At 44.9% G+C, this 27,153-nt stretch overlaps 1 protein-coding gene across 2 annotated transcripts; it reads left to right on the forward strand.

The window, feature by feature from the left end:
* Positions 1 to 78: 78 nt before the first annotated feature.
* LOC115022464 (enhancer of polycomb homolog 1-like) lies at positions 79 to 26,858 on the forward strand. 2 transcript variants are annotated; one of them, XM_029453445.1, is made up of 15 exons: positions 79 to 359; positions 3,416 to 3,505; positions 13,311 to 13,470; positions 16,286 to 16,431; positions 16,678 to 16,884; positions 17,976 to 18,124; positions 18,363 to 18,510; positions 18,901 to 19,065; positions 19,452 to 19,541; positions 19,816 to 19,964; positions 20,363 to 20,796; positions 23,939 to 24,060; positions 24,146 to 24,284; positions 24,438 to 24,789; positions 25,258 to 26,858. In XM_029453445.1, exons 3-15 carry the CDS (start codon positions 13,371 to 13,373, stop codon positions 25,328 to 25,330), a joined length of 2,274 nt encoding a protein of 757 aa, XP_029309305.1. In that variant the 5' UTR covers positions 79 to 359; positions 3,416 to 3,505; positions 13,311 to 13,370; the 3' UTR covers positions 25,331 to 26,858. The 2 variants fall into 2 exon arrangements, with proteins under 2 accessions (XP_029309305.1, XP_029309304.1); XM_029453444.1 differs by lacking the exons at positions 79 to 359; positions 3,416 to 3,505 and adding an exon at positions 4,914 to 5,336.
* The last annotated feature ends 295 nt before the right edge of the window (positions 26,859 to 27,153 follow it).

Here is a 27,153-nt window from a genome sequence, read left to right on the forward strand (position 1 = left end):
CAGAGGCCGTGTTTTACAGCAAAGTTGTTAACCCCCAACAGTAGCACTTTGGTGTCCAGCTCTCTAGTTTCAGCTGCTTTGCATCGACAGGAAAACACAGACTTTTCATCGACTGATAAACGCTGTTTGACGAGGTGGATATAAAGCGGATAGCGACACGATACCAGCTCACCGTTTATTAGTATTAGTATTATTATTATTATTATTATTATTATTATAAAAACCAGATAGAAGAACTAGCTGTGGCTAATGTTCTGTCTCTCTCTTGCTAGCTGCGTCGTGTTGCGTTTTTTTTAACTTGCAGAAATGTTCCCCATCTGTTTTTGAAATCCCCCAACGTGTGCTGAAACATCGACTTGGTGAGTATATTCTTGTAGCTGGTGTTTTGTTTTTGTGTAACTTGACTCGATGGTCGCCAGAAAGGCCCATCGTGAATAGTGTTTTCTGGCATCAGATGATTTCATACACGCAATCAAATTCCTGGCTGGTCAGCTGGATGCAATTCAGCACTAAAACCTCAAGTTCCTCATCACTTTGCCAGCCCTCGAAGACAGGAGGTTGTAATATCGATCGATTAAGGCAAAAATAAATGTATTTATGTATGTATAAAACATAAATCTAGTGCAGTAGTTGTTACATTAATGGACTAGACGTCTGATCTGGCTCACAGGCAGAGAAAGCATCAGCAGGAGCTGGGGGGGAAGTCGATGAGGGCTCAGGATCATTTTGGACATGATTTCACATTAGAGTTTTTCATCATCTTGGTTGGAAATGTAACATTGTTGGATCAGAGGCTTAGGGTGTAGGCTAAACAGTGCCAGGCATTCCCTGTGGTCTGTCAGGGAACTGCTTGGCCCTGGCCTGCTTGGGTCTGAATCCCTCATATCTCCTGCATTATCTACTGTAACCCTCGGTGGATCCCCTCCTCAAACACCTCTCCCTACATGGACTCAAACAGGGGGGGGAAGACTTTAGAAACATCCCTGTTTTGTTTTTTTAAGATGAAGTTTGGCAGCCTGGGATGGAGCCACCTCATGGTGACTAGCAGTGGGGTTTAGTTTGAAATCCTTGATTTTTAAAAACAAAAACAAAAACAAAATTGTGTCACGTTCACTACATCAGGTCAACCAAGGAAGCTGTACATCCAAACACTACAGAAGGGTTTCCTGTGATCGTGTAAACACTCTGGTTTTTGGAGACAACCCCACCCACATGGGACATTTGTAGGCTTGCACAAAGTATGAATCTTACATGTATGTATATTTGTGAGGTATGAAAGCACTGTTTGCTAGGTTGCGATGGTCTATTAGTATGTTTACATGTTGTACTAATCTTTAAAAAGCTTAGATATCAAGGTCATATCAATTTGGAGGACTAAATTGTTTCACCTTAGGTCATCATTTTTGCGTAATCGTAACACACCGAGGCCTTGCTTCAGACTCCAACGCTTGCCTTTTTATAATGAATAGTTAGGCTGGTAATTATCTGCAAATGAAAGAGCATTTCAAAGCATTCATCTGCAATCCAGCTTCATATCGGTGTAACTAAAGACCTCTCAGATGGGAGGCCCATTCTTCAAAAAGCATGCATCAATATTACAGCCACTAAATTAAATCTTGCTTCTAATTACACAGAATTTAGTGAAGATGTTGATTCATAGTCATTAACACGCAGAGCCGTGCACAGATGTGCCATCGGCCACATTTCAAACCATAATAACCTCCACTGCCAAACAGAAGATGTTTAAAGAATACATTACAGTATTACTCGCTCTGAATAGATGACGCATCACAAACAGGAAGAGGATGATAAATGTGAGGAATCACTAAATGTCAATATTTTTGTCCTAAATTAAAACCGCTAGATATTCAAATACTGATTCTTCTCCTGGGGTTGGATTTGCCTCAGCGCTCATGATGCTGCTTTGCATAATCAAAATGCTTGCTGATTATAAATGCACATGAATTTCGTTGAGCGAACGCTCACTATAGAGCAGGAAATGTTAGCAGCGACTCAGCTTTCGTTTTAAGATGGACCTGCAGTGGCGTTCAGGTTCCCTTCGACACGTCTGTATAATCCAGTGGAAACATAAGAGTCTACAGCCACACCCATACTTTAGCCACCTGCCAGCACGCTCACAATGTCAACGCTAACATCCTGAAATGTAACTTGTGATGGTGTCCATGTTCAGCGTGTTGGCGTGCTAACATTTACTAATTAGCATTAAACACGACGTACAGCTGGGGCTGATGGTGACCTCATTAGTTTTGCAGGTATTTTAGTGACATATTACAAATCATTCTACCAAATGTTATGGCAATCATTCAAAAGCTGTCGAGATCGTTCATTCAAAGCCAACGACGTTACGTTGGTCTGGGTAATGCGTAGCCGCAATGTCCCAATTTGAATACAGATTGGGGCCTTTGCTACATCTAACCCCCTTTCCTCCGCACATGTCCTGCCCGCCTGTCTCTGTATCAACGTCCCTGTCGTCCAGAACTTGTTTCTTACCTGGCACCATAAAAACCCCAGAAGTGAGTTCGCAACTTCGTCTCCAAAGTCACTGGGTTGTTAGTTGACTGCCTGAAATAAGGTTGGCGGTTAACACAAGCTTAAGAGATTTTAACGTTCTGTTATGACCTGAAATGCGTCAGTAAATACTCCACTCAGGAATTGTGAAGCTTTTACGTGTCTTTAAAAACAGCTGTTGCTAACAAGTGACATAATGAGACTAAACGTCATCACACCGAAGAAACGTCCGCCTTTATCTTAGTGATGGTGGGTGGTGACGGCCTAGTGGTACGCCTCCCGAACAGAACACTGCAAGGTTGGTAGTTCAATACCAGGGCTGCCACCATTATGCCCCTGAGCAAGGCACTTGAGACTGTCCCCGTAGTTAGTTCACTGCAAGTCGCTCTGGATAAGAGCGTCTGCTAAACGACGATGCTAACTTCGTGGTCGGCTTAAGAAAATACGTCATCCCTGCACTACTCTACTGTGTTTGCCTTCCCCCCCCCCCATGTTTTGACTGACACAGTGGGACTCGCATGATACAAAGAGGAATGGTGACCGTGGAGTCACATGCTGGTGGCTGCAAACCACAAAAAACAACTGATTAATAAGAATTCACGATACAAAATAATCCATTTAGCGTTACCCAGAATCACAGGCAGGTGTGGGCCTTGGAGGGTTAAACCAGGCAGCACTGCAGACAATTATAATCAGGTGGTGGACTAATGCTTCCACGTGGCTCCGCCCATACCACCCTCTCCTAAACCTCCTTTTAATTAACCATTGTACCTGTGCCGCATGGTTTTATCTTTTCCTGTAACTTAGTTGTCTTACTTTTTAGAGCTTTGTGTTTCCCAAAGTGCAGAGTTTTGGCTAAATGTCGCTCTTTCCAATTGGCCCTCAGGTCGTCACGATGCCGTCAGTGGATTTAATGAAGAGTGAACCTCCGTTCCCCTGGGTGGACCCTGGTTAAACCCAATGTCACGTTCAACAGGTAAGGTGTTTCAACGATATGCAAAATATTATTGTGACCTTGATAAACTTTACTTATCGCTCTAAATGTCTTTGGCTCTCGGTGTGCGGCATCAGTTCTCAATTCCCAAATCCGTGGGGCCTGCTGGAGTCACCCAAACTGCACAAGGCACACACACTGATAGAGCTGCACAAGGCACACACACACACTGATAGAGCTGCACAAGGCACACACACACACTGATAGAGCTGCACAAGGCACACACACACTGATAGAGCTGCACAAGGCACACACACACTGATAGAGCTGCACACACACGCACACACTGATAGAGCTGCACAGGGTTTGTGTACTGCGTTACAACCGACGTGTTGCTGCCCTGTCGGATCCTTTGCCCGTCAGACCAGAAGAGGGCGATATTGTTCAGGTGTTGCCCAGAAGCGTTTCACCTGGAATAAACATTTTCTAAAGGGGGGGGTTTATAGGATCACAGTGATAGATGAGCTTCACTGGATCCAGAGCTTCAGTTACTTCTGAGGTATTTCAGGTGTTGGCCTGAAGTGGATAATGTGGAGTTTGTAACTCTTCTCCTGCTAAGGATTTTGTTTTTTTCCAGTTTTGCGCCAAAGAATAAAACTAGCATAAAATAAATCTTCAAAGTAAAGTGTTTATTATTTAGTTAAAACTGGAAGAAGAAAAAATGAACGGCTTGAGTTTTAGGGTACTGTATTATGGTCTGTTTCCATTAAAATATCCTTTTTATCATATCAATGACAACAAAGAAAAGTTGTACAACTTAATAAACTTTGGACCAAATAATCTTATTGAAAATAAAATGTGTATATGATGATATGGATGTTTAATATTAAAATATGGACTGCAGTTAATCATAATAATACATTTTACTCATCAAGTCTTTGTTTCATGATACTCACATACATTTACCAGATAAGACGATGATATAATGCAACACACCATTAATTATTGATGCCATCTCATAAGTATAGCAACACCTAAGTTATGCTGCATAATAAAATACTTAATTATAACTTTATTTTTTGATTTGCACATATGAATCAAATTTCTTTATTTATAAATTGATTCATCTTATTATTTTTAAACCTCTAGTAATTTAATATAATTATATTATTGAATATACTTAGTTTATTTTCCCTTTTCTTATGGATTAATTTAGCATTTTTGTGTTTCACCTATTTATAATCCCTTATTTCGTTTTATTTTTATGTTCTTTAACATGCATTTCGCCCATGCCTAATGTTAATTGCAATCATTTATGTGCATGTGTGGAAAGGAGTTACTTTGCGAGAAGTGCCCCCTTCCCCCCACCCCCGCAACGCGCAAGCGCTCGGGATCGTGTGGGAATGGTCGGTCCGCGAACTGGGGGTTGGACCGCTCCGAGCGAAACAGAGCAAAAGAGTTTTAAATGTCCGCCATGTTGTCCATGGCGCACTGAACCACCGGTAGGGAGCGGAGCGTCGGAAAAAAACAGTCCGAGAGAGAGCGACCAAGATCCGGGCCTTCCCCCGGCTCCGTTGGCGACGCCCTAAATACAAGCTACAACCACTCGAACGTTAGAACCGAGATAACCGCACAGAAACATCCATGACAGCTCCACTCGGTACCGTTTTGAATATTAGGAGATCCGATAGATTTATATTTCATCTCGAGTTGTGAAAAAATGAGTAAATTGTCGTTTCGGGCGCGAGCGCTGGACGCTACCAAGCCGCTACCCGTCTTCCGTTGTGAGGATTTACCCGACTTACACGAATATGCATCCATTAACCGGGCCGTGCCGCAGATGCCTACGGGGATGGAGAAAGAAGAGGAATCGGTATGATGTTCAAACCGTGTGAAAATGTGAAAATATGTGCTTTTGGTTTGTCTTTATTTGAATATGGTCGGAGGCGTCCCTCCTTTTTTCTCTCTGCGCAAGCTTCCACAAAATGGCCGTCACATTTTCCAGCAGAAACACGACGGAATTCAGTTGTAACTGGAACCTGTGCGGGACGGGGGCGACCGTTTGGGTTACGCCGGGGTGCGTTGTGTCATTATTGGATAAAATAACCCGGTTTCGCCGGCTTGTTTGTGCGCGAGGTGATTTTCTGAGTACAAAGGAGTCATGTGACTTCAGCAATTCCGACATTTTGTCTCTGTCTGTCGGGACGCGGCCTTGTGTTGGCGTAATTGCAAAGGACCAGGGCAAGGGGGAGCTAGTGATTTCAGATTATATGTGGCATCTGTGCTGCTGCCGGACAGAAATGTCAACACTGCTGCCATGCATTGAGGGGGAGACTGTGTGTGGGTCATCCTGAGCAGCGTGCATGTGTTTGTGTCTTTGCACACGTTAGTGTGTTGCACAGCCCTGCGTGTTGTCATGTAGGCTGTGATCCAGCACTGGGTTTATTATGCTGCAGCTGTCATTCATTTATTGCAACCATTGTTTGAACAGTAACTGGGTTCACCATCCTTCTGTGTCAGACAGATATGATATTTAATCTGTCTTACCTGGAGAGATTTCTCTTCACATATTAGAGTTACTCCTTGTAGTGCATCTGTTGTCGCTCTGATTGCCGTTTTACGTTGTTGACATTTGATTTTCCAGATAACATTTGAATCACACCCACAAAACAAATTCTCCAATATTGTACATTTTCAAAAATACAAATTGAAAAGCTCTTCCAGCTGTTTTTGCAGAACCTTGACTCCTGTTAATGTTATGATACTGATATTTAAAGAGTTTCAGGGATGCACTAAACAAAGTCTGCTTTTGGTGTTGTGGTGGTGATGTTTGGTGTTGTGGCGCTGGGTGTTATGGTGGTGGTGTTGTGGTGGTGATGTTTGGTGTTGTGGTGCTGTTTGGTGTTATGGTGGTGCTGTTTGGTGTTGTGGTGCTGGGTGTTATGGTGGTGGTGTTGTGGTGGTGATGTTTGGTGTTGTGGTGGTGATGTTTGGTGTTGTGGTGCTGGGTGTTATGGTGGTGGTGTTGTGGTGGTGATGTTTGGTGTTGTGGTGGTGATGTTTGGTGTTGTGGTGGTGATGTTTGGTGTTGTGGTGGTGATGTTTGGTGTTGTGGTGCTGGGTGTTGTGGTGGTGATGTTTGGTGTTGTGGTGCTGGGTGTTGTGGTGGTGGTGCTGGGTGTTGTGGTGGGTGTGGTGGTGATGCTGGGTGTTGTGGTGATGCTCGGTGGTGTTGTGGTATGGTGCTGGGTGTTGTGGTGGTGATGCTGGGTGTTGTGGTGATGCTCGGTGGTGTTGTGGTATGGTGCTGGGTGTTGTGGTGGTGATGTTTGGTGTTGTTGTGGTGGTGATGTTTGGTGTTGTTGTGGTGGTGATGTTTGGTGTTGTGGTGCTGGGTGTTGTGGTGGTGACGTTTGGTGTGGTGCTGGGTGTTGTGGTGATGCTCGGTGTTGTGGTGTGTGTGTGGTGGGTGTGGTGGTGATGCTGGGTGTTGTGGTGATGCTCGGTGGTGTTGTGGTGGTGATGCTGGGTGTTGTGGTGATGCTCGGTGGTGTTGTGGTGGTGGTGCTGGGTGTTGTGGTATGGTGCTGGGTGTTGTGGTGGTTATCATTAGGATGTAAGAGGTTGTTAATAAACTAAATGCAACTTGTGGTAAATGTGTTCCTCCACTCTTAGCCCGTCATTTAATAGATAAATGTTATTCTTGGTCTTCTGAGCAAGAAGCCGCTTCTCTCTGAATCGTTTGGCCGCTGGCCCCGGCAGTCTTAACTAATGTTTAAATGCAAATGATGGAAACCAGTCCACGCGTCCCTGGTGGATACGGTTATTATGCAGTATGTTGCAGCCAGGCTGCCTCCCGGCTCTTGTGGCTCTGTGTCAGGGGTTCAGTGTGTCAGATGGCACAGCAGGCTGGCAGACCAGCGGCACGTGGCGCTCGGGAGGAGATCAGAGCAGCAGCAGGGGGGGGGGTGCTGTCACTTCAAAGTCTGTGTTCTGCTCAGCTGGAGTGCTTGGTTATGTAACGGCTATATTATCATAAGCGGTAGGCTAAGGGCTGCTGCATGCCTGTAGAAGTCTGTTTTGAATTTCTACGTCAGGTGTTGGATGGAAATGTGTTTTGAATCGTTGATGCCCTTTCTTATGACTCACTCCTTCAGCACTGAAGGTGCTTCATTGTACTGGAGGTGCATGTGTTTTTAGTTTTGCATCCCTCATTGATCTACCCAGGGGATGGTGCTGCGCATTACTGGTTCATTTATTGTTGTTGTACATCACAGGGTTGCACAACAAAACGCAGTTGTATTCTCTTTATGCTACATAATGATTTCTTTAGTTGTGTACGAGACATTTAAGGACGTCATGTTGGCCTTGAGAAAACTCTGATCTGAACAGTTTCCATATTAGGTGGCAACAGATCAAACAGATACTGAATGGATGGTTGCAGCCCTGTGGGGGTAAGATCAGCCGCAGCCACATTGACTGGAAGTTTCCAATGTACCAGACAAACATCTGGTCAAATGCTGTTTTATTGAGGTTATAAGCAATTGATAGGCAAGCCACGGTATCAGCCGTCGCCGTGACTTTAGACTGTAACGTTATCTCAGACTCATCACTCATCAGACCTGCATGTGTGGGCGACGCTGCCTCCATCCAAACCTTTTAAATCCGCCATCTCCACTGAGAGCTGACATCAGTTTGTTTTTATGTATGACAGACTTCAACAGATTTTCTCAGGCAAATAAATACACGCACACACACACACAGGATAAGGGAAACCCTCCTGTATGTTACATTTAGCTTGTTTGTACCACTTTGTGAGCACTACACTCTTGCTTTCTCTGTTGCTGCTAGATTTGCCTTTCAAGGATCGTTGCTCAGTCTCGCATGTGGTTTTGTAATTTACAGTGTGTGTGTGTGTGTGTGTGTGTGGACTGAAGAGCTGTCAGCGCCGAAACTCCCACAGCACGTGCGGCTTGTTTGTTTTGGGTCAGACACTTTGTCTTGTGTTGACGTTTGGGTGAAAGTGAGGTCAGTGTCTGCAGCCCTGGTGGGAACCCACAGGCATCTGTTGTGTTTGCCTCTTTGCCAGACACAGGTCTTGTACTCGCTCACACACACACACACACACACACACACACTAGAGAAACACGTTCTGGCATCCCACCAGTGTCTCAGCGTGTGACCCTGCTGAAGGGGAATGTGGGGCATGTCACCTGTCTGAAGTCTCTGCAGCCTTCATGCTGTGAAACTGAAAGTTGCTCAGTCAGCTGTTTCCCCTGTTTCTTTCACTGTTGACAGATTTGTATTGATGTGTATGTGGACAGTGAAATCCACACCAGCAGGCTCTTGACTCTTAACTCCACATTTAGTTGTGCCAGCGAGGCAAACCTCAGCGGGCGCAACATCTGACTATGAATTTAGGAATTTTCCAGTCATTGGCCGACGGAGAGAGAACTTTGTGTCTCGCCGTTTGTGAAAGTCACTGGTTTTACTTCAGTATGATGCAATAGTGGGCCTACGCTCAAGTTGGAGAAACTTTTTCCCCATCATAGATACTCCCATCTTTTAGCAGCCAAAACTAAAATTAAAAAATTGCTCAGTAATTTAGCACACTGCTGTGCAGAGATCTAGCCGTGTGATTTCCCACCACACTTGCACTGGCTGTTGAACACCACCCGCTCCCACGCGGTGCAGACGACTGCTTTGTACTGTAGCTTTGCGTCCCTCGACAGCCCGACCCGACCAGCCGCTGCGCCTGTCCATCATGTTAAGTGGCATTTACAGTGTCTGGGACAGTAGCTGTCGGAGGCGAGACGGGAAGGTGGAGGATGCTCTGGCTGCTTCAGCAGACTTGACAGTGATGGATGTGGTCATTTTAGAAGGCTATTTCTGGACTGTGTGTGAGAAAGCGAGACCAAGAGGGAAAAGTGTGTGTGTGTGTGTGTGTGTGTGTGTGTGGGCACCCACTAATGCTCTGTATTCTGACTGTTCACCTCAATCTAAGTCTATTTATTTTCTAGCAAATAGCCGCGGCCGGGAAAGTAAACAAACACATTGCTTTATTAGGTTTGGCAGGCAGCGTGTTTCTGCTTAAGGCGGTTTGATTTTTTTATGAGTTTTTCCGTCATCGGGGAGAGGCCTGAGGTTGTTGATGCGGAGGGTTAGGCCTTCGCCTATCGGGGAATGATTTGGTGAGAATCCGATAGGAACATGAAGGTTTCTGCGAGCGTACATGTACAGGCGGGGGGGGGGGGCAGCGTTAATGCTAGAGTTGAATGTGTAAGAGTTTGAGTTTTGTATTGAGGTGCCTTAGGGAAGCACTGAGAATGAAAGTGAATGGTTTGTCCACGGCAGCGTCTGCAGCTACATATAAAGTGCTTTAAATGTAAAATGCAAGCACTTGCCTCGGGGGTGTAACAGACTGTAGAATATTCTTCTTCCCACATGGTGTCGTTGATCACTTTGCTTTGGGACACAATAAAATTGATTTGATACGTAGAACTCAAAGTCTTAAAGATCACTACACACAGCGGTGTACTGAAGGTCACGCATTACAAAGTTTACTCTTTCTTTTGATTTGAGTGAGCAATTCATTTTTAATCTCTATTTTTAAAACCTTTAAATTGATGAATTGTGTCTGAATAACGACTGTTTTATATAATGAGCATTACTTTCATCATTCAACCTTTATTTTAACCTTCAACTAAAAGCGCTCCACATTTAATTTCAGTCTTGGCTGTGAGCTGGATAATCTGTTTATAATAATATAAACTAATCTGAATGCTGTGTATTGTATGAAATCATACATGACTATATCATGCACTGATTTCAGTGACATGCTGCTGTCTGCATTGAAAAGCTTCCCTGTTCAGTGACACACACACACACACACACACACACATGTTCTGCAGAGATTTCCTTTAGTTTTGCTGGATGCCTCTGAGAAGCTGCACACTCACCTGATGCAGCTGTTTGCTGTCTGGCCAAAGGAAGCTGACTTTAAAACACTGAGCTGAAGAGAAACACGCTCACATAAATGTTGCAGTAGAACATTCATATTGATATAATGGCAGAACTTGTTCTTCAGTTATGAGTACAGTGTTACTGATGTTGTGTTTAAAGTAGGTTGTGCATTACATTTAGAATGGCTAGATGAATAAATGAATGTATATAAACATGTTGGTAATGGTGTTATAGTGCAGCGGCAGAGACTGGTTGATTTGATGCAGAAGGGAAACATGAGTTGTTGTTGGTTTGTATGATTTTAGATAAACTGAGCTGACTGAAACTTGTCACCCGTTATACTCTGTATAAATAACGACAACATCTCTGTGATGGAGTCCAACTGTTAGATTAAGAGATGTGAAGAGGCAGTTTGATCTTTTAGAGGCCAAAAATAACATTTTTATGCGTAGAGTTCGCAGTTTACCCGCTATAAACTTCCACATTACTTGTGGAAAAGAAGCCGAGACTTGGTGTTGGATCATTTAATTCACTGGAGCATTAGGTGTCAACAATGGGAACGTTGCAAACCTCCATGAAGTTTAGAAACAAATCCAGACTGCTGTTCCTCCGAGTGTCGACTGCATATTGAATCCTGATGAAGCTTGTGAATGTAGTATATCCTCCTCGATGTGTGTGCATGCATTACACAACAGGGACTGCCATGACGGTGGTTGTTTTTCATGGGAAAAGACCCAATTCCCAGTGTCCTCATTCATGTCGGCGCACTTACTTTCTTCTTGACTCACTCTGTGTACTTTCCCAAAGGCTGAGATATTCCCTCGCTCCCCCCTCCTCTTACTACTCCTGTGTCTCTGACAGCCGCAGGGAAAACAATAAATACACACCTTCTCCCCAGAGAGCGGCTGTACAAGGCCGGCAGCACGCTGCCTTGTTGACAGACTGCCTGCCAGTGGCTCAGTGCCCAGCTCTGGGCCAAAGGCTCTACTACTACGACTGACTGGGACTGTTTCAGACAAGAAGCCTGCCAGCAAACCAGTTAGTCAGCCATCTAGCCTGCCTTCCTTCCGGCACATACCCCTCAACAGGCTTGGCAGCGGCTCTCGTCACACTGATGGCGGAGAGATAAGGCAAACGGACAAAACTGGTGTCGGGTTTTCTTCTATATTAATGCTCTTGAGATGATCTATATTAGATGGCAGGTTAAGGTGTGTCCGTCCGCAGCTTCTATATATCGTTCTAGGCTCGATCGGTAATCTCTTTATGACCGAGTGAAGTGCACATATATTTAGATTGCATGTAGATTTAGCATGCAATGTTTTGAATATGGCAGTCCTCTTTGTTCCTGTAAAAGAACATCTTGCACAAGTCCCTTTCACACATGCAGTCAATCCCTAAAATGTTCTGGAACACATCCTGCATGGGGTCATGTGTTAATGGGAGTAGGGATATTAAGGACACCTCAAGCATTTCAGGGGAAATGGCTGTGTTGTGAATGAAAGAGTGAATGAATACATTGGTAAAAACACCTCCTCGCCCGCCATAATCCTGAAAATAATAAGCGACATCTTCCTCTGCGCACACGTACAACCGGCATTGTTGCTTCTGTCGCAGTTGTATGGCAGTTGGCAGAACATAAGTGTTGCATTACCCTGCTGGATTGTCCCTCCCCCCTTTTTTCTGAAGAGCCGCAAGACGGAAATGTTCCTGAATATAGTGCATGCATGAAAAGTGAAACTCACTAGCAGTGCCTGAAAGGATATCCAAGCAATTTACTGGGAACTGTGTCTGAAAGAAGATGTTTACTTTCACATGCTGGATGACAAATGCTGCCAGTAACTGGACAATCGTCCGCTTCCTCCCTGGACTCGGTAGAATAGAAGTACATGCATGAGTCGGTGTTAATTCCCTGCCAGCATGACGACGTTTCTCCGGCTTAATATTATGATTCAGTTGGGAAATGTTGTTTTGTCTCAATTGATCTACTTCAGTTGTGACCTGTTCAAATAGTTTCTTGGATTGTTTAGTTTGTTGCAGAACTTTGTGAAGATTCAACTTTTGCTCTTTAAAAACCTCCTTATTGTGGATATAGTGACGGCTAATTAAATGTCATACAGGTTGGTGTTTGCTTTCACCACGTTACCGCTGAAATGGGTCCACGCTCCAGATAACGCCAGTAATGACTTGCAATAACTAACTTCTCTTTAGACTTTGTGGAACTCGGGCGACTAAACTCATGTTTAAATTGACAATCGTCTTCATGCATGCTCAGAAAACCCCCGGCTCATTAACAGCTGTGTGGCATTTAGCTGCCCAGTGACAACCAATCGCAGTGTTTGGTGGGAAAACTATGTAATGAGGACTTTTTCTAAATGACCTCAAACCTACTTTGGCATTTCTGTACTGCAATTTCTTTTTGATGCTTATTGGCCGACATGTACGCTGTTACCAATTTTATTTTATATTGGCCTGGATGTTTCATACTGCTTGGGTTCTTTGAGAGCTCGCTCCAAAGAGCAGAGGCTTTCCCCCAACAAACCAACTCTATAATCATTCTCTATAAATGGTCAATTACTTTGCACATGTGTGTCTGACTGATTTAGGCTGTACGGCCATATTGCATTGGTGCTAAGCTTTTTATTCCCTTGCTCGTGGTTCTATATATAGTTTTAAAATGTTTTTTAAAAGGTCTTTCAACTCTGTGCCACCAGTTTTCTTTAATCAAGTGTCAGAGAAGCTTGATGGTTTCAAGAAAATCCTCTCCTCCGTTGCGTTGGAAGTCATTTCACTTGTACATTATTTAACCGCACAGTTGGTATATTGTTGTGAGAACACATCCATCCTCAGTGGGCCTGGTGTCTTACTTCCATCTTTGTCTCTGCAGGAACACCATCTCCAGCGGGCCATCTCTGCGCAGCAGGTATATGGCGAGAAGCGGGACAACATGGTCATCCCGGTCCCCGAGGCAGAGAGCAACATCACCTACTACGAATCCCTCTACCCCGGGGAGTTCAAGATGCCAAAGCAGCTAATTCACATACAGCGTAAGTAGGCTTCTCTAATGGCTCATTTGTGACGCTGATAGCAGAGAAAATGAGGTTAGAGACCTCGGCTGTTTCATTAGATTGTAATAGTGTTAACTTCAATTATTTTGAATGCATTGAATGACACTTGGGGTGGCTTTTGAGCAAAATTATGTGTGGCAATAAGTAAAATATTCCACATAAGTGTACTTTTGTCTTTGTAAACACCACTTTAGACCTGTGTCATCTGATTCGATTAACGTTTGGACTATAAAGCGGAGTATAAAGCGTCCCCCAGAAACGCAAGTGGCATTAAAAGTGAACGTTTGGATGCTTCCTGGCTGTGTGAAGTTGGCTAAATTGGCTGCGTAAAGGCATAAATGAAAAATAAAATGGCGAGTCCATTCAGGGACTCACTTGTAGTAAAGAGGTCTGTTGTCTCCGACAGCTCATCGTGTGTTTGATGAGCTTTTACCGAGTTGTCACATGTTTGTCAAAGTAAATGAGTTTGAGGGATTGCCCAGTTCAGTAATGATATCAAAGTAAATGAGTTTGCTTTATTGCGTAGTTCAGTAACTATGTTTGTGTCACAAGTGATTGCCATGATTGTTTCTCAAAAGAAAGCAATTTTCTGAACCACACACACACACACACACACACACACACACACGTGCGCTGTTATCGGTTGAAAGCTGAAATGACAAATGTTTTGTGCTGTCGACTAACTTCAAGGTTTCCTCAGAGGTGGAGACGGTCTGACGCGTGTAGAAGTTTAGCTCAAATATGGAGATTTCCTGCTTTTCTTTCATATTAAACTTTTATTATATTAAATATCTTTTGGGTTTTGAACTGACAAAATGAGACATTTAAAGACTTCTTGCTCCAATGTTCTGACATTTTATAGATCAATGAATCTATAAAATATGACATGAACATCTTTACTTGCAGCAGAGCTGGATGTTTTAGTCGTCTATAACGTATATCTGCTGTGCTTTAATTTAATCAGGACTGAGTTTATCTTTTTATAGATGAAGCAGCAAATACTACGTTGCTTTCTCTACTTTACTTAGTTTGGGCAGATGAGGCTGGATGATGAGTTTGAATTAGCCTGACGCGGTTTGACAGGACTGTCCCACCGGTCGCTGAGGCCTCCGCCGAACTAGAAGACGTAAAAAGCTAAAGCACAGTGAGCGGAAAGTTTTAACATTTTTATGTCTTTTGAGTCATAAATATTCCCACACTCTAAATCATTACGTAAGGACGTTTCTTTCTGCTTCAAATTAAATTGTACTGATGTCTCTTTGACCTATTCAGTGTTCATTATGAACGCATCAATGCGGACCGTTAAAGTGTCTGCTCAGTCCGAATGATTGGGGCGGATGGGACTAAATGTACCAAACTCCACGTAACAAAACGCACATTATATACTGTTAGTTAGTTCCTGTAAGTCCTTGTGCTTTGTCGTCTGGAAGGGCAAATCTGGTGTAATTACGCCCGATAATCATCTCGTGTGCTGCTAACCTTATGATCCAACAGATGCTCGGTGGGCTGTACTCGTGAAGACCTTTATTTATTCCAGTCAAGTGTGCACCGTTAGTCCCGTGTCGTGAAATGAATAGTAAATATTCAGCAGAAACGAACGGCATCAGGTTTATGAGTTTAGGCATGTGAGGATAAAACTACACTCTGTTTGGCTTTGGGCTGCTGCACTGTTGTTTTTACTCGGTCGATGATAGTAACTGTTACGTCGCTCTCCCTCCCACACGCTTTCATTGCATTAGTTTGCATGTTTTTTATCAGAAATATAGTAAAACTGATTGTGAATCCTCGATTTCTCTCGGCTCGCTGCTTTCCTTGAGCGTGTCTGCAGACGGGTCGGTCTTCTAGTTATTTTAAAGCCCTTGTGCTGTTTTGTGTTGAGGCAAATCACTCAAGCCACATTATGTACAGTTCAGGCGCCACCGAAAGCTATTTAAAGACGTGCATATCATGTTTTCATTGTGTGCAGTATCTGTGGGCAGTGATCCATTGTAAGCTTTACATTTGTTTTTATTTCATCATGCAGGACTATTTCCCCTTCACACGCCAGGCTGCATGTTTGAGCGCAGTTACGCAGCCGTGCTGAAACCTTGTCATTAACATACTTATGAATTATAAATAATTATAAATGTGGACTGCTTCTGTGGGGGGGGGCACAGCGTTAACGAGCAGCGGATACACTGTGTACATGTTGGTTATGTGACTTGCCGGACCACAAAGAAGACATCTTTTAATAAAGCATGTGTTTTAGACTGGCCTTGACGGTCTTCATGCCAAGCAACATCCTTTGAATCCAGCAGTGTTGTTAAATCCTCAAAGTGTTGTGAGTTTTATGGGCTTGTGTATCCGCTGAAGGCTGCACACAGAAAAGATTCTTGTCCTTTTGTAATGCGACGGATAAAAAAGAGTTTTGCTGCCAACAATAACTCAAAGTCAGGATTCATTGAAAGCCTGCGTTTGCTGTTTCAAAGGAATTGTTCAGCAGTGAACTTGGCTGGAAACTGGCTTGATAGTGTTTCTGTCGTGCTTCATGCGGCGCCTTCAGTCGTTACCGCGCCAATTATGGATAAAAGGACGAGCTAAACTCCACAATGTTCAACTTCAGAAGATTGGCAGTTGCACCAAATGCTTATCTGAATTATGGGTTGCAGAGTGCTGCAACAAAAAGATAATTTTCTGCATCACCCAAAACCTTTTCTACAACCTTTCTTTTAATGTGTTTTACGTTTATGGTTTATTTGGCCGTTCGTCGCCCCTCCGTGTCTAAAGTCTGCTTCCTCCTTCGACCTCCCTGCAGCTTTCAGCTTGGACGCAGAGCAGCCCGACTACGACCTGGACTCGGAGGACGATGCGTTTGTCAACAAGCTGAAAAAGAAGATGGAGATCAGCTTCCTGCAGTTCGAGGAGATGATCGACCGGCTGGAGAAAGGCAGTGGACAGCAGGTCGGCCCTGTTTGTGTCTCCATCTGCCCCCAAAAACACAGCCGCCTGTAAAGAAAGGCCATGAAATACCGTATTAGACAAAAGCAAAGTGAAAAATAAACTGATACCTACATTAAATAGGTGGTAACACACATTTTAAACCGTTTATGGTAAGATGCCATCAGCATGAACGCCCCGTCACCCTGTCTGCTAAGTAACTGCGTCTTTTATTGATCAAAGATGTAACTCCTGTTTGTATCTTCTTAGGCGGTGAGTCTTCCGGAGGCCAAGCTGCTGCTGAAGGAGGACGACGAGCTCATCAAGGAGGTCTTCGACTACTGGAGCCGCAAGAGGAAAACCAGCAGGGCCAACTGTCTCATCACCAACGTCAAGCAGGAGAGACGGGACGGTTCCAGCACCAGTGACCCCTATGTGGCCTTCCGACGGCGCACAGAGAAGATGCAAACCAGGAAGGTCGGTGGTCTTTAACTCGGCAGTTTGAATGTGGCTGCGATCGTGTCTGTTGACACCATATGATGATATAAATACTCCGTTAGCTGTGCCAGGAAGACATTCTGCAATGTCACACCTTGTTTCAGGAAATGTGTCGTCATGTTAGACCAGACACACAATACATTTCACACTCGTCACGTTTCACTGTGTCACGGCCTTTTGTGAAGCTTGAGGTTAAGCATGTTAGGCATGTATATTACTAAACACCTGTGACGTAGGCGAACCCTGGCCGGTGGCATCGCAACCAGATCTCAAACGTGTAGAAATGATAATGTTTGTTTGTGAATGCAGAATTCAAACGGTTGAAAGCGTCCAGTGTCAACATGTGTTATTGAAGTGGATCTTGTCCTGCAGCGTCTGCTGGGGGCAACTTGTCTGTCAAGTAAATGACGTGTTCCCTGAAATAAATCGTTGTTCTCTGCAGAATGGAGAGACGTACATGTTTGGTCAGTTTTTGTCTACAACTGGAAACTTGTTAGCGTACAGTGAGCATGTTCCCCTGGGGAGCTTTGTGTCACTTCAGCTTGACAGAATGAATTAAAGGCAGAAGAGCACGATTTGGTTTTACTTTTAAATGACTTTGTCTGCCCGACCAGCTTCCTCTGTGAGATGGTGATTGATGAAGGCGCTTATGGTTAATTAGGAAAGAGACTAAAGACTCCCTGAACTTGTAGTTTCCTCTCAACCCTCGTGTGCAGGATGTATCTGCCACCATGTGGTCATGTAAAGAATTTAGCCTTGATGTGATCTTTAGCAACCCGTTTGCTTTGCCAAGCAACTTTTTAAATGTTCAAAGTAGTAAAACAAGCAATAGAACTGCCAGATGTTGAGTTTCACATTTGATGGACATAAATCTGCATGTAATACTTTTGAACACGGATCATAAAACTGCAACATTTAGTGTCATAGTTACTGATAACGAAGTTTAACTACTTAGAAAACTTGTCTTTGTCTTCGTGGGATGCTGTAATGAAGTACTGTTTACGTCGGATCGTTACAGCTTGTGTTGCTTGTTCTTAAGAATTACATCCATTTCCTCCTTCAACACTCAGAACCGTAAGAATGACGAGGCGTCCTACGAGAAGATGCTGAAGCTACGCAGGGACCTCAGCCGAGCCGTCACCATCCTGGAAATGATCAAAAGGAGGGAGAAGAGCAAGAGAGAGCTGCTGCACCTCACACTGGAGATCTTTGAGAAGAGGTGAGCCTCCGGGCCGCACGCACGGCGCATTAGTAGAGAAATAAAACAAGACGCAGTTAGACAGCCGGCTGGCAGAGTGGAGACAGCAGGGCGACGTTGTAAAGGACAGAGTGTGGAACTGATGAACAGTTAAAACTACTTCAGGTTTCCATAAATGTAATTTAAGATGGAAATGTGTTGAAAGTAGATCAATCTGAGGCTTTGAGTGTTTCACCGTTTTTCCCCATTTCTTTCCCAGAAACGTCATGTCGGACTACAGCGGTGAGGTGATGGCGGAGGTTTTGGCTGAACGGGCGCTGGTGAGGCCGCAGATCATTCCCCTGGTCCCCGTCACCAACCAGTACCGACACCAGGACCACATGGACCTCAAGGACTACAAGTCCAAGGTGAGGCCCGCTGTTAGCAAGAGGGTTCTGGATCCTTTACGTGTGTGTGTGTGTGTGTGTGTGTGTGTGTGTGTGTGTGTACGTACACAGTGCATAGACGCACGGATAATTCACACACCTTTGCAGAGTTAAGAAAAGCATTTACAAGTGTGATTGCCAATATTTAAGTACAACCTTTCCAAACGTCCACGTGAGATCAGAGACTAACTTTCATATAGTTTGGGAGCTTGTTCCGTCGGTACGTAGCATTAATTTAAACTCTTATTCAGCGTGAACACGAGGAGCAGCTGCTGTTCAACTGTTAGTGTTCACATGTAGCCGGAGAACAGAGGCGCTCATCTTTACGCTGCTTCAAAGCCTCATGAGTTTTCTCTTCTTCCCCGTTTGTAGCCCGAGAAGACGGAAGTTCCCCGACAGAAGAGGAAGTGCGAGAAGAAGCAGAAGGCGTTGCCTCTCTCGTCGGGCGCCCCCCACCACCCGGGTCCTGTCGTCTTCAATGCCAAGGACCTCAACCAGTACGACTTCCCCAGCTCGGACGACGAGCCCTTCTCCCAGGTACACGCACAGCTCGTACAGCGTCACCACATGTCGTCGCTTGTAGATGTTTGTGTTCAAGTGAAATCTCAACATTATTATTCATCAGTTTATGAACTGCCATCTTTCTGCACGCGTTAGTGAGTTTAACTTGTTTATTTGCTAAATATTTAGTTTTTGGCTTCAGATGGATTTAGTGTCTCGTCAAGCAAAGCAACAAAACGCTTTTCATCGCAGGTTCTGAGTCTCTGTGACCACTCGGCTCTCTCCGTACCTCCGCTCCACGCCGCCCTTTTTTGTCCTGATAAATCCACTCAAAATCGCAAAACCACATGAGCTGAGCGGGTGGGCTCGAGTCGTATTAATTCTGCTCCTCCACTGACCTTTGTTAACCTCTGTGTCCACAGCTGCACTCAGGCTCATCAGAAGCAGAGGAGGAGAACGACCCTGATGGTGCCTACGCCTTTCGCCGCAAGGCAGGCTGCCATTACCACGCTGTAAGTACTCCATCCACACACTGTTTGAAACGCATGTTGGATTAGAGCTTTGCTTTTCCATGGCGGGGAGTCTGAGGGGCATTATGTCCCGGTCCCTTCAGGTTGTAGGTGATTTTAAATGCTCTTTGCAAACACGGGTTAGAACAGGAACATGTAACTACAGACGGTTCTAACATGTTTCATCCTCTAAATGTAATGTTGAGTAGCGCTAAGATCTTTTGATTTCAGTATAACGGCGTTTAGTTAGACACTAAGAACCTGTTGTTGTTTCCAGGCTCGTCAGGACCGTGTGGGCAGCTGGCCGTGGTGCGGACCCTGGGATGACGGTTTGGCAGAAGCTCGCTTTCGCTACAGTCTCACCACGCTCACCGTGCCGCGGCGCTGCCTTGGCATGGCTCGACGACGCGTGGGACGAGGCGGCAGGTCAGTCTGAGTTCTCAGAGTTGCATTTTTCTCTTCTCATGCTTCACTAGTTAAATACAAACCTGACGGCGTTCGTTTAAAGTCTTAAAACACGTAATCTTAACGGTCAAGTGCTCGACTTGTATCTTTGAAAAGCTGCAAACCTTCAGCTGGACATTTAGCGCCGGCAGCTGAGGCTCATCGTTCGGTCGCAGACGAGGAAGAAAGTCCTGCTTGATTTTCCTCTTAAAGTTTTTATAGTCTTCGTATCTGATGACTTGATAAGTTTAATAACTTGTAAATGATGAAGATGAGTAGTAATTGCAGTACTAGACTCAGGATTTATAAGAAAAGGCATTTGCTACGTAAGCCGACAAATGAGGCCATTAATCTTTATTGACCTCCTTCTTCTCTCGCAGGGTGCTGCTGGACAGGGCGCACTCGGACTATGACAACGTTTTCCACGGACTGGATCCAGAAATGCTCGACCTGCCTCTTCCCCCAACTTCTCCTCTTCCTCCTCCTACAACTACTTCACGCACGCCGGCCACCGACAAGTTTGCCAGTACCTCAGAAACAAATACCTCGGACAGAAGTTCCTCCTCCTTCAACTCCTCTCTTTCCTCCCCCTCTTCCACGGACCTCAGTCAGATACTGTTGAATATAAAGACGTGTCGATGGAGGCACTTTAGACCACGGACACTACCACTACATGAGCTGGACAATGCCCACCCGCTATTCAGGAAGTTGAGTCAAAGCCTGAAGCGACCCGTCTCTGCCTCCACAGCTGGGGGACAGCCCTTTGGCTCTCAACGCCCGGGGAGGGTTGTCCCTGCACCCGCACCTATTGCTGGTAAGTGGATTGGCTGCACGATCTATCATTTCAGCATTGCAATGGGCGCAACACTTCCATCGCAGGACGTGCAATGTCGTGCAAGGCAAATAAAACATCATGCATCATGCTACAAGTTCTTTGCAGTGTAATATACAAGAGGAGTCTGTCTAATAGAATGTCTCCTCGTGATTGTTTGCACTTTTTGTGAGTCGCTTTGGACAAAAGCGGCAGCTAAATGAACTGTAAGAACATAATTTACTCATTTAAGAGGATGCTGGTAGTGAGTGGTTGTGCAGAGCCCACTGGTCTTCAGCCACGTCCTGAAGACGAGTGAGGAACAGGAGACAAACACGAAGAAGTCGTCAGTAGTCGTCAGTAGTCTGGACGTGGATAATGTTAATAAAATATAATTTTGTGCAGCCCATACCTCAAACACGCACATTGTGACTGCGTTCACGTCGGCACCATCTCTGCTTTTTAATCTGATCGACTTAATTAAAATATTTCTTTATTGGAAACGTGACACACGACTTGTCTTCCACCTGTGAGGTTGGGGGTGTTTCTTAAGGTTTTTGTTTGCTCAGGTGAGCAGCTGTGCAGCAGAGTTTCTCTCCGTTACTCCTGATGGTCAGTGTTCACATTGTTTTCCAGCTGAAAGTAGTCTCAAGGAAAACTGTTGGTAATGTCTGGGTGATGGGAGGACGAGATGCGTTTGAGTTTAAATTATAATTATTTTGAATTGAGATCCAATTCTGATTTGTGTTTGAGAGGAAATGTCCAAATCTGCAGCACGTCAAGATCTCCTGCACTGGATGAGTGGAGCGTTTGGGTTGAGTCTGATTGTTCAGAGGTGATTGGCATCTATCCGTGAGATTATACAGGATGCACTCGTCAGGGCCAAGACATTATCTTCATCTTTACGGTGATTGTGGTGATCACTTTCTCTTGTTCATGGGGAGTGTCCGTCCTGCCCTCTAGCTGCATCGTGAATGTTTATTTTATTATTATTTGTTCATCAGGTGCAGCTGTTGCTTTGCATTCACCTCCCACCCCACCGAGTCCACAAGGTGTCAATTAAAACTGTGGTTTGATAAATAAATTCATGAGATGCAAAGGATTTGTTGGGGTGTGTGGACTTAGGGGCGTGGAGCTTTGAATACAAACTAAATGCCACAGGTCCCTGGTGGTAGTGCTGTGAGGGCAGTCGAGCAGATGGTGTCTTGATGTCGCTACACGCCGTTTACAGACGTCGTTTGTTTGGATGTGCACGACAAACAACTGCATTTTGATCTGGTTGTGAAGCGCCATAAAGAAACTGAAGGACACAGATGTTATGAACAAGAGACGACTTCTACAGCAGCCGTAAAGGTGGGCTGTGAGCAGCGCTGAATTAATAAGTGCCGTGTTTTTGATTTAATGAGATTGATGCAGATTGCATGAAATAAGCATGAAGGGTGTTCCAGATGGAGGCGGTGCCGGAGGACGAGCTGTGACTCTGAGTCGTGGATCCTGTGTAGTGGAGAGCTGGCTCACAGCCAATAAGAAAATCAATGTAGCACTGAGGCAAAAACAACGTCTTTGTTAATACCGTGACGTGTGGGAATAGGACTTCATAATCGATAAAAAGCCAATAAAGATGGATTTAAGAACATGTTTTCGTTATAGGATGAATAACTGAGGCGCTAAAAAGGCCAACATGCACAGGAAACCAGGTTACTGTGGAACATTAACGCGTGCTTACATGGTTACTAACGTGTCATCGCAATACGACTTTTGGTAAGTTTGAGCACCAGGAGCGTCTCTGAAGTCTCGTCATGGCCGGATCAGACACACTTATTTGTTCTCATTTTCAAACTATAGGCTCGATGATGCAATCGTTGTATTGGTTCTAATAAAGGAGCAAACCACCTCAAACTGTCCAATATACGGCAGGCGGATCTTTCTAAGTGCATCGTAGGCCAGTAACATCTGAACACCTTTTCAGAAAGTCCTTTCTTTGGCGGCTGCTGTGTGTGTGTGTGTGTGTGTGTGCGGTTGATTTAAAGTGCTGTTGTGCCTGTGCATTGTGTGGACTACAAATGGGCACGCAGCCATAGAACCACCAAGAGTCTCGCAAACTTTTTGTTTCATTCACCAAAATTGGAAACCAACATCTATGACCACGTTTGTATTTCATTATAACCCTCAACGGAGAAAGTTACAGAAACGGTGGCTTCAAACAGCCTCTGCACCAGTGGTGAGTGTCACACGGAGATGATGACACGGTGTTGCCAAATTGGCAAGAGGCTGCATGAGGTGTGGCCAAGCACTCTAACCATAAGAGCCAAAAGCAAAATGGCTGCACCTGTCACGCACACACACACACCCTTGCATGCCACGTACTCAAATGTTGTATGAAGCACTAGACCGTGTTTCTGAGTAGTTTCAAAAAGTATTCGGGCCAACTAAATAAGTTTTTATGCCGGAGAAACCGTGTTCAGTTTATTCAAACCCATCCGAGGCAGTGGCGTCGCTTCACACGCACTACCCGCGCGTTGCTTTGTTTCATAGAGATGCATTTGTCTGCGTGTGTTTGTTGTTAAACATTCGGCCTCATGCAGAAACCTTCTCGTCTGTCAAGAGAAAGATTTAGTTTATTATTAACCTCCTAAACTCAGCAGGTGTTGTGCCGTGGGCAAGACGCATGCCCAAAACAACGGTTAGAAGAACGGGACATTAAACGTGTTGTTTTCTAGACTGTCAATTCTGGCGTTAAAGCAAAATGTAAATGCATCTGAGATCCGTATGTAGGTCGTTCTGAAGGCACGCCGCGATCCTCCTCAAGGGTTTTGTTTGTCTTGATTGGGATCAATGCAACACATGTAGCAATCAAAGCATTGTAATTAAGCTACCACATATATTTATCTACATTTGATTCTATGCTATGCACTTATGTTCACTTTGAAACCTGTGTTTATCTGTAGTTTGTGGCCTCGAGATGTTTGCTCTCATAATGGTTCTCGTAACCGCTCGTAGGTTGTCCTACCGAAGAGAAATGCAGCACTAATAAAAGGAGAACACGTCGTAAGAGGAATGTGTTGTGTTCACTGCACGAGGCGTGTTGTTGTCGTCTTTAAACATGTTTGTGTTGGTAGATTTGTAACAAACTGGGGTCTCTCAGCTTTCACAGCCGAACAGTACCAGCAGCATCAGGAGCAGCTGGCTCTGATGCAGAAGCAGCAGCTGGAGCAGATCCAGCTGCAACAGCAAGCCAACAGCACCGCCACTACAAACAGCACAAAGGTATCGCACAGACGCACGCTCAACTTCTGTCTTCCCGTTTCGTTCCCTCGTCAGTGTCTTTAACAGCGCTGCTCTTCCCTCGCAGGGCCTGTCGAGTACGCTGGACCAGGCCGGCGCTCAGTTCGCCGCCTCGGCCCTCGTCACTGCCGACAAACTGCTGGCTCTGAAAACAAAGGAGGACCTCCCCCCGGGAGGCGGAGTCAACGGCGTCCTCTCCCCCTCAGGTATGACGACCACGGGGAGTCAGTGGAGGCGGCTGACGATGGGGCTGCTGTTTCTTTATTTTAATCTGTTTAAAGTTTCTAATATCAAAATGTTTCCTCAAAGAACAGCTGATTTAAATCTTTCATCTCCCACCCCCACCTCACCCCCCCCAGGTGTCTACAAGGGCTTGCACCTCTCGAGCACAGCGTCCCCTTCCCCCGTCCTCCCGGCTCCACCCACCTTTGCCCCGTCACCCGCCTTGCTCCACCCCTGCTCCACCTCCGCCACTAGTAACAACAACGGCACCGCCCACCACGCCAACACCACTAACGCCGCCGCCACTCAGGTCCTGCTGGGAAGCAACAGCCTCCGTCTGGGTGCTCCCACCGGCAAGCGCATCCACGCCCCCCGGACGCTGAGCGCCACCATGTCGACATCCGCCTTAAAGCTCGCCGCCGCAACCGCCAACTGTCAGAAACCCAAGGTCCCTACGGCCTCGGCCTCGCCGCTGGACATAGTGCCCAGGTGAGGAAAACACGTGCAACACTTGTGAGGATGTAACAGGATGAGGTGTGTGTTGTGTGTGTGTGTGTGTGTGTGTGAGAGATAAAATGCAACCTCCTGTTAAATGTTTCAGTCCGACTTGAGAGACAAACAATAGAAACAAAAGAAAGTTTGTTGAGCTTTATTTTTAGCTCGCCGCTTTTGTACCGAGGCACGTTTTACCAGATATACTGGAGACTGTTCACGAGTCTGTTCACGTCAAAGAAAGTAGGAATCATCGCACACGTGCTGAAGCGAGCGCTTTAAGTCAGTGGCTGAACATTTAAATGATTTTCAACCTTTGATGACATTTTATTTTGAAATAATCCAGTTTTTTGTGCTTAATTGAATTCGTACTGGAGACCGGCGCCTCTTTACAGCCTGAACTCTTTGTATCCGTGAGACTGAAGGACAATCTCAAGACTAACTGTTGTTGTTGTTTGTCTTCAGGGAGAATCACGAGCAAGAGAAGCCAGCACTGAACAGTCTATCAGAGAACACAGTGGCCATGGAGGTCACGTAGCCTCCCGTCCGCGGCGCCGGGGGAAACGTAACTCCTTTTTCTTGTTGGGTTTTTATTTTTAACGGTGCTATGCATCGTTCGTTAGTGGTGAAAGCAAAGTGGTGGCGGAGTGAGCACGGCAAGGCTGGGTTTCCATGGCAACTGTTTTGGGACTTAATTGCAATGCTCGTCTCGTACAAATCTTTTTTTCTTCCCCTCCCCCCCCCCCAGCCCCCATTCCCCTATTTGTTACTGTTAATAAGAGATCGTCTGTAAATTCTTAATATGACAATTATATGTACAGTACTGCATATTTGTAATACCCCCCCCGCCCTTGTTCTTGTATATAACATTACTTGAATACAGAATTGTTCATTTGTGATGTTTTGCACTCGAGATATAAAAAAAAAAAATTAAAACGACAAACTGCAACTGGTGCGAGCGAGGTGTGAAAGTTGTACGTCAACACACGCATGGTGCGGAGCCTGCTGTTTGATCTATTTATTGTGCCGTGTTTACAAACGTTCCCCCCCCCCCCCCCCAGCCCTTCATGTCTTAAAAAACAAAAAAATATCCTCCCCCCCCCCCCTTTTTTTTTTTAATGCACTGTACCCCTCACCGGCCCCCCCCGTGCTGTAGTCAGTGTTTAGCTTAGATTAAAAAAAAACTGTATTTTTTTGGATGTTGTGAACATGACCGGGAGCTCGGCCTTCCACGATGTTCCCGTGTGTCATGTTGGATCCATGGAGACGTGCGGGAGGAGGCGCGGGGCGGGAGGAGGCGGGTGTGACTTTGTTTGTCGTAGGCATCAGTTTGTCGGGGGGTTAATCAGTTTCCACGATGATCTTCCGTACATATAATATTCCTGAGACGAGTAACAAAACAATGCTTGTGATGATCACGATATAAGTTGTTTGATTTAACGCTGCTTTTCTATGATTTTTGGCCTCTGGTTTGCCCCAGATGGCCTTATTTACTTTTTACCCCCCCACATCTTTTTTTTTATATCATTTTTTAAAATAAATACTTTTCTATTTCCCAATATATTTTTTGCAGTTTATTTTATTTCCTTTCAGAAACAGATTCATTCTTTTGTTACTTGTTGATCTAAAAAAAAAACTAAAAAAACAAAGGGAGTAAAAAACAATGCAGTAACTGAATTATCATTCCAGCTTCTACATAACAGAAGAAGACGTGTATGAGTCGAGTCGTCTCTACTTGTAAACGCTCCAGAAGGCCGAGAGGCCCTGAACACGTGATCGGTGCCTTCATTTGGGAAAAAAGTTTAAACAAACCAACAAAACAAATGTTTGCTCTCTTCTGTGAAGAGTTTGGTACTGAACAAGGCTACTTGTAGTTTCTCTTTGTCTGTACCACCGGCCCAATGCCCATTCCAATGGCCCAGTTGATTTCATGAGTTTGTTTTGTTTTTGTAGACCCTTCCACCCACACACACACACACACACACACACACACATTCACACACACGGGAAAGACTAAGAAATCTCTTGAATTGTCACAAAATGAAATAAAAATCCAGGGCATTATGTGTTGTTGACCAGCATGTCTCGTTTTTCTTTGTCGTCTTTGTCTTTTAACGTGTCCTGAAGTGAACGAGCTGTGTGTGTGTGTGTGTGTGTGTGTGAGGGAATAACCGCCGGATGCTGTTCAAAGGTTCGGCTGTGTCACCGTGTCGGGGTTCAAACAAAGTCTTTAAAGAGAATACTTATTTTAATGTTATGAATGTGCTTAAATACGAATAGTCTTTGAAAAACGTGCTTTATTTTCAGCATAATCTGGCGTTTCATCTACACCAGTGGTTCCAACCGGCCTCCTGTAGGGGC

The sequence above is a fragment of the Cottoperca gobio genome, chromosome 17 (assembly GCF_900634415.1).
Source record: "Cottoperca gobio chromosome 17, fCotGob3.1, whole genome shotgun sequence".
Taxonomy (NCBI): domain Eukaryota; kingdom Metazoa; phylum Chordata; class Actinopteri; order Perciformes; family Bovichtidae; genus Cottoperca; species Cottoperca gobio.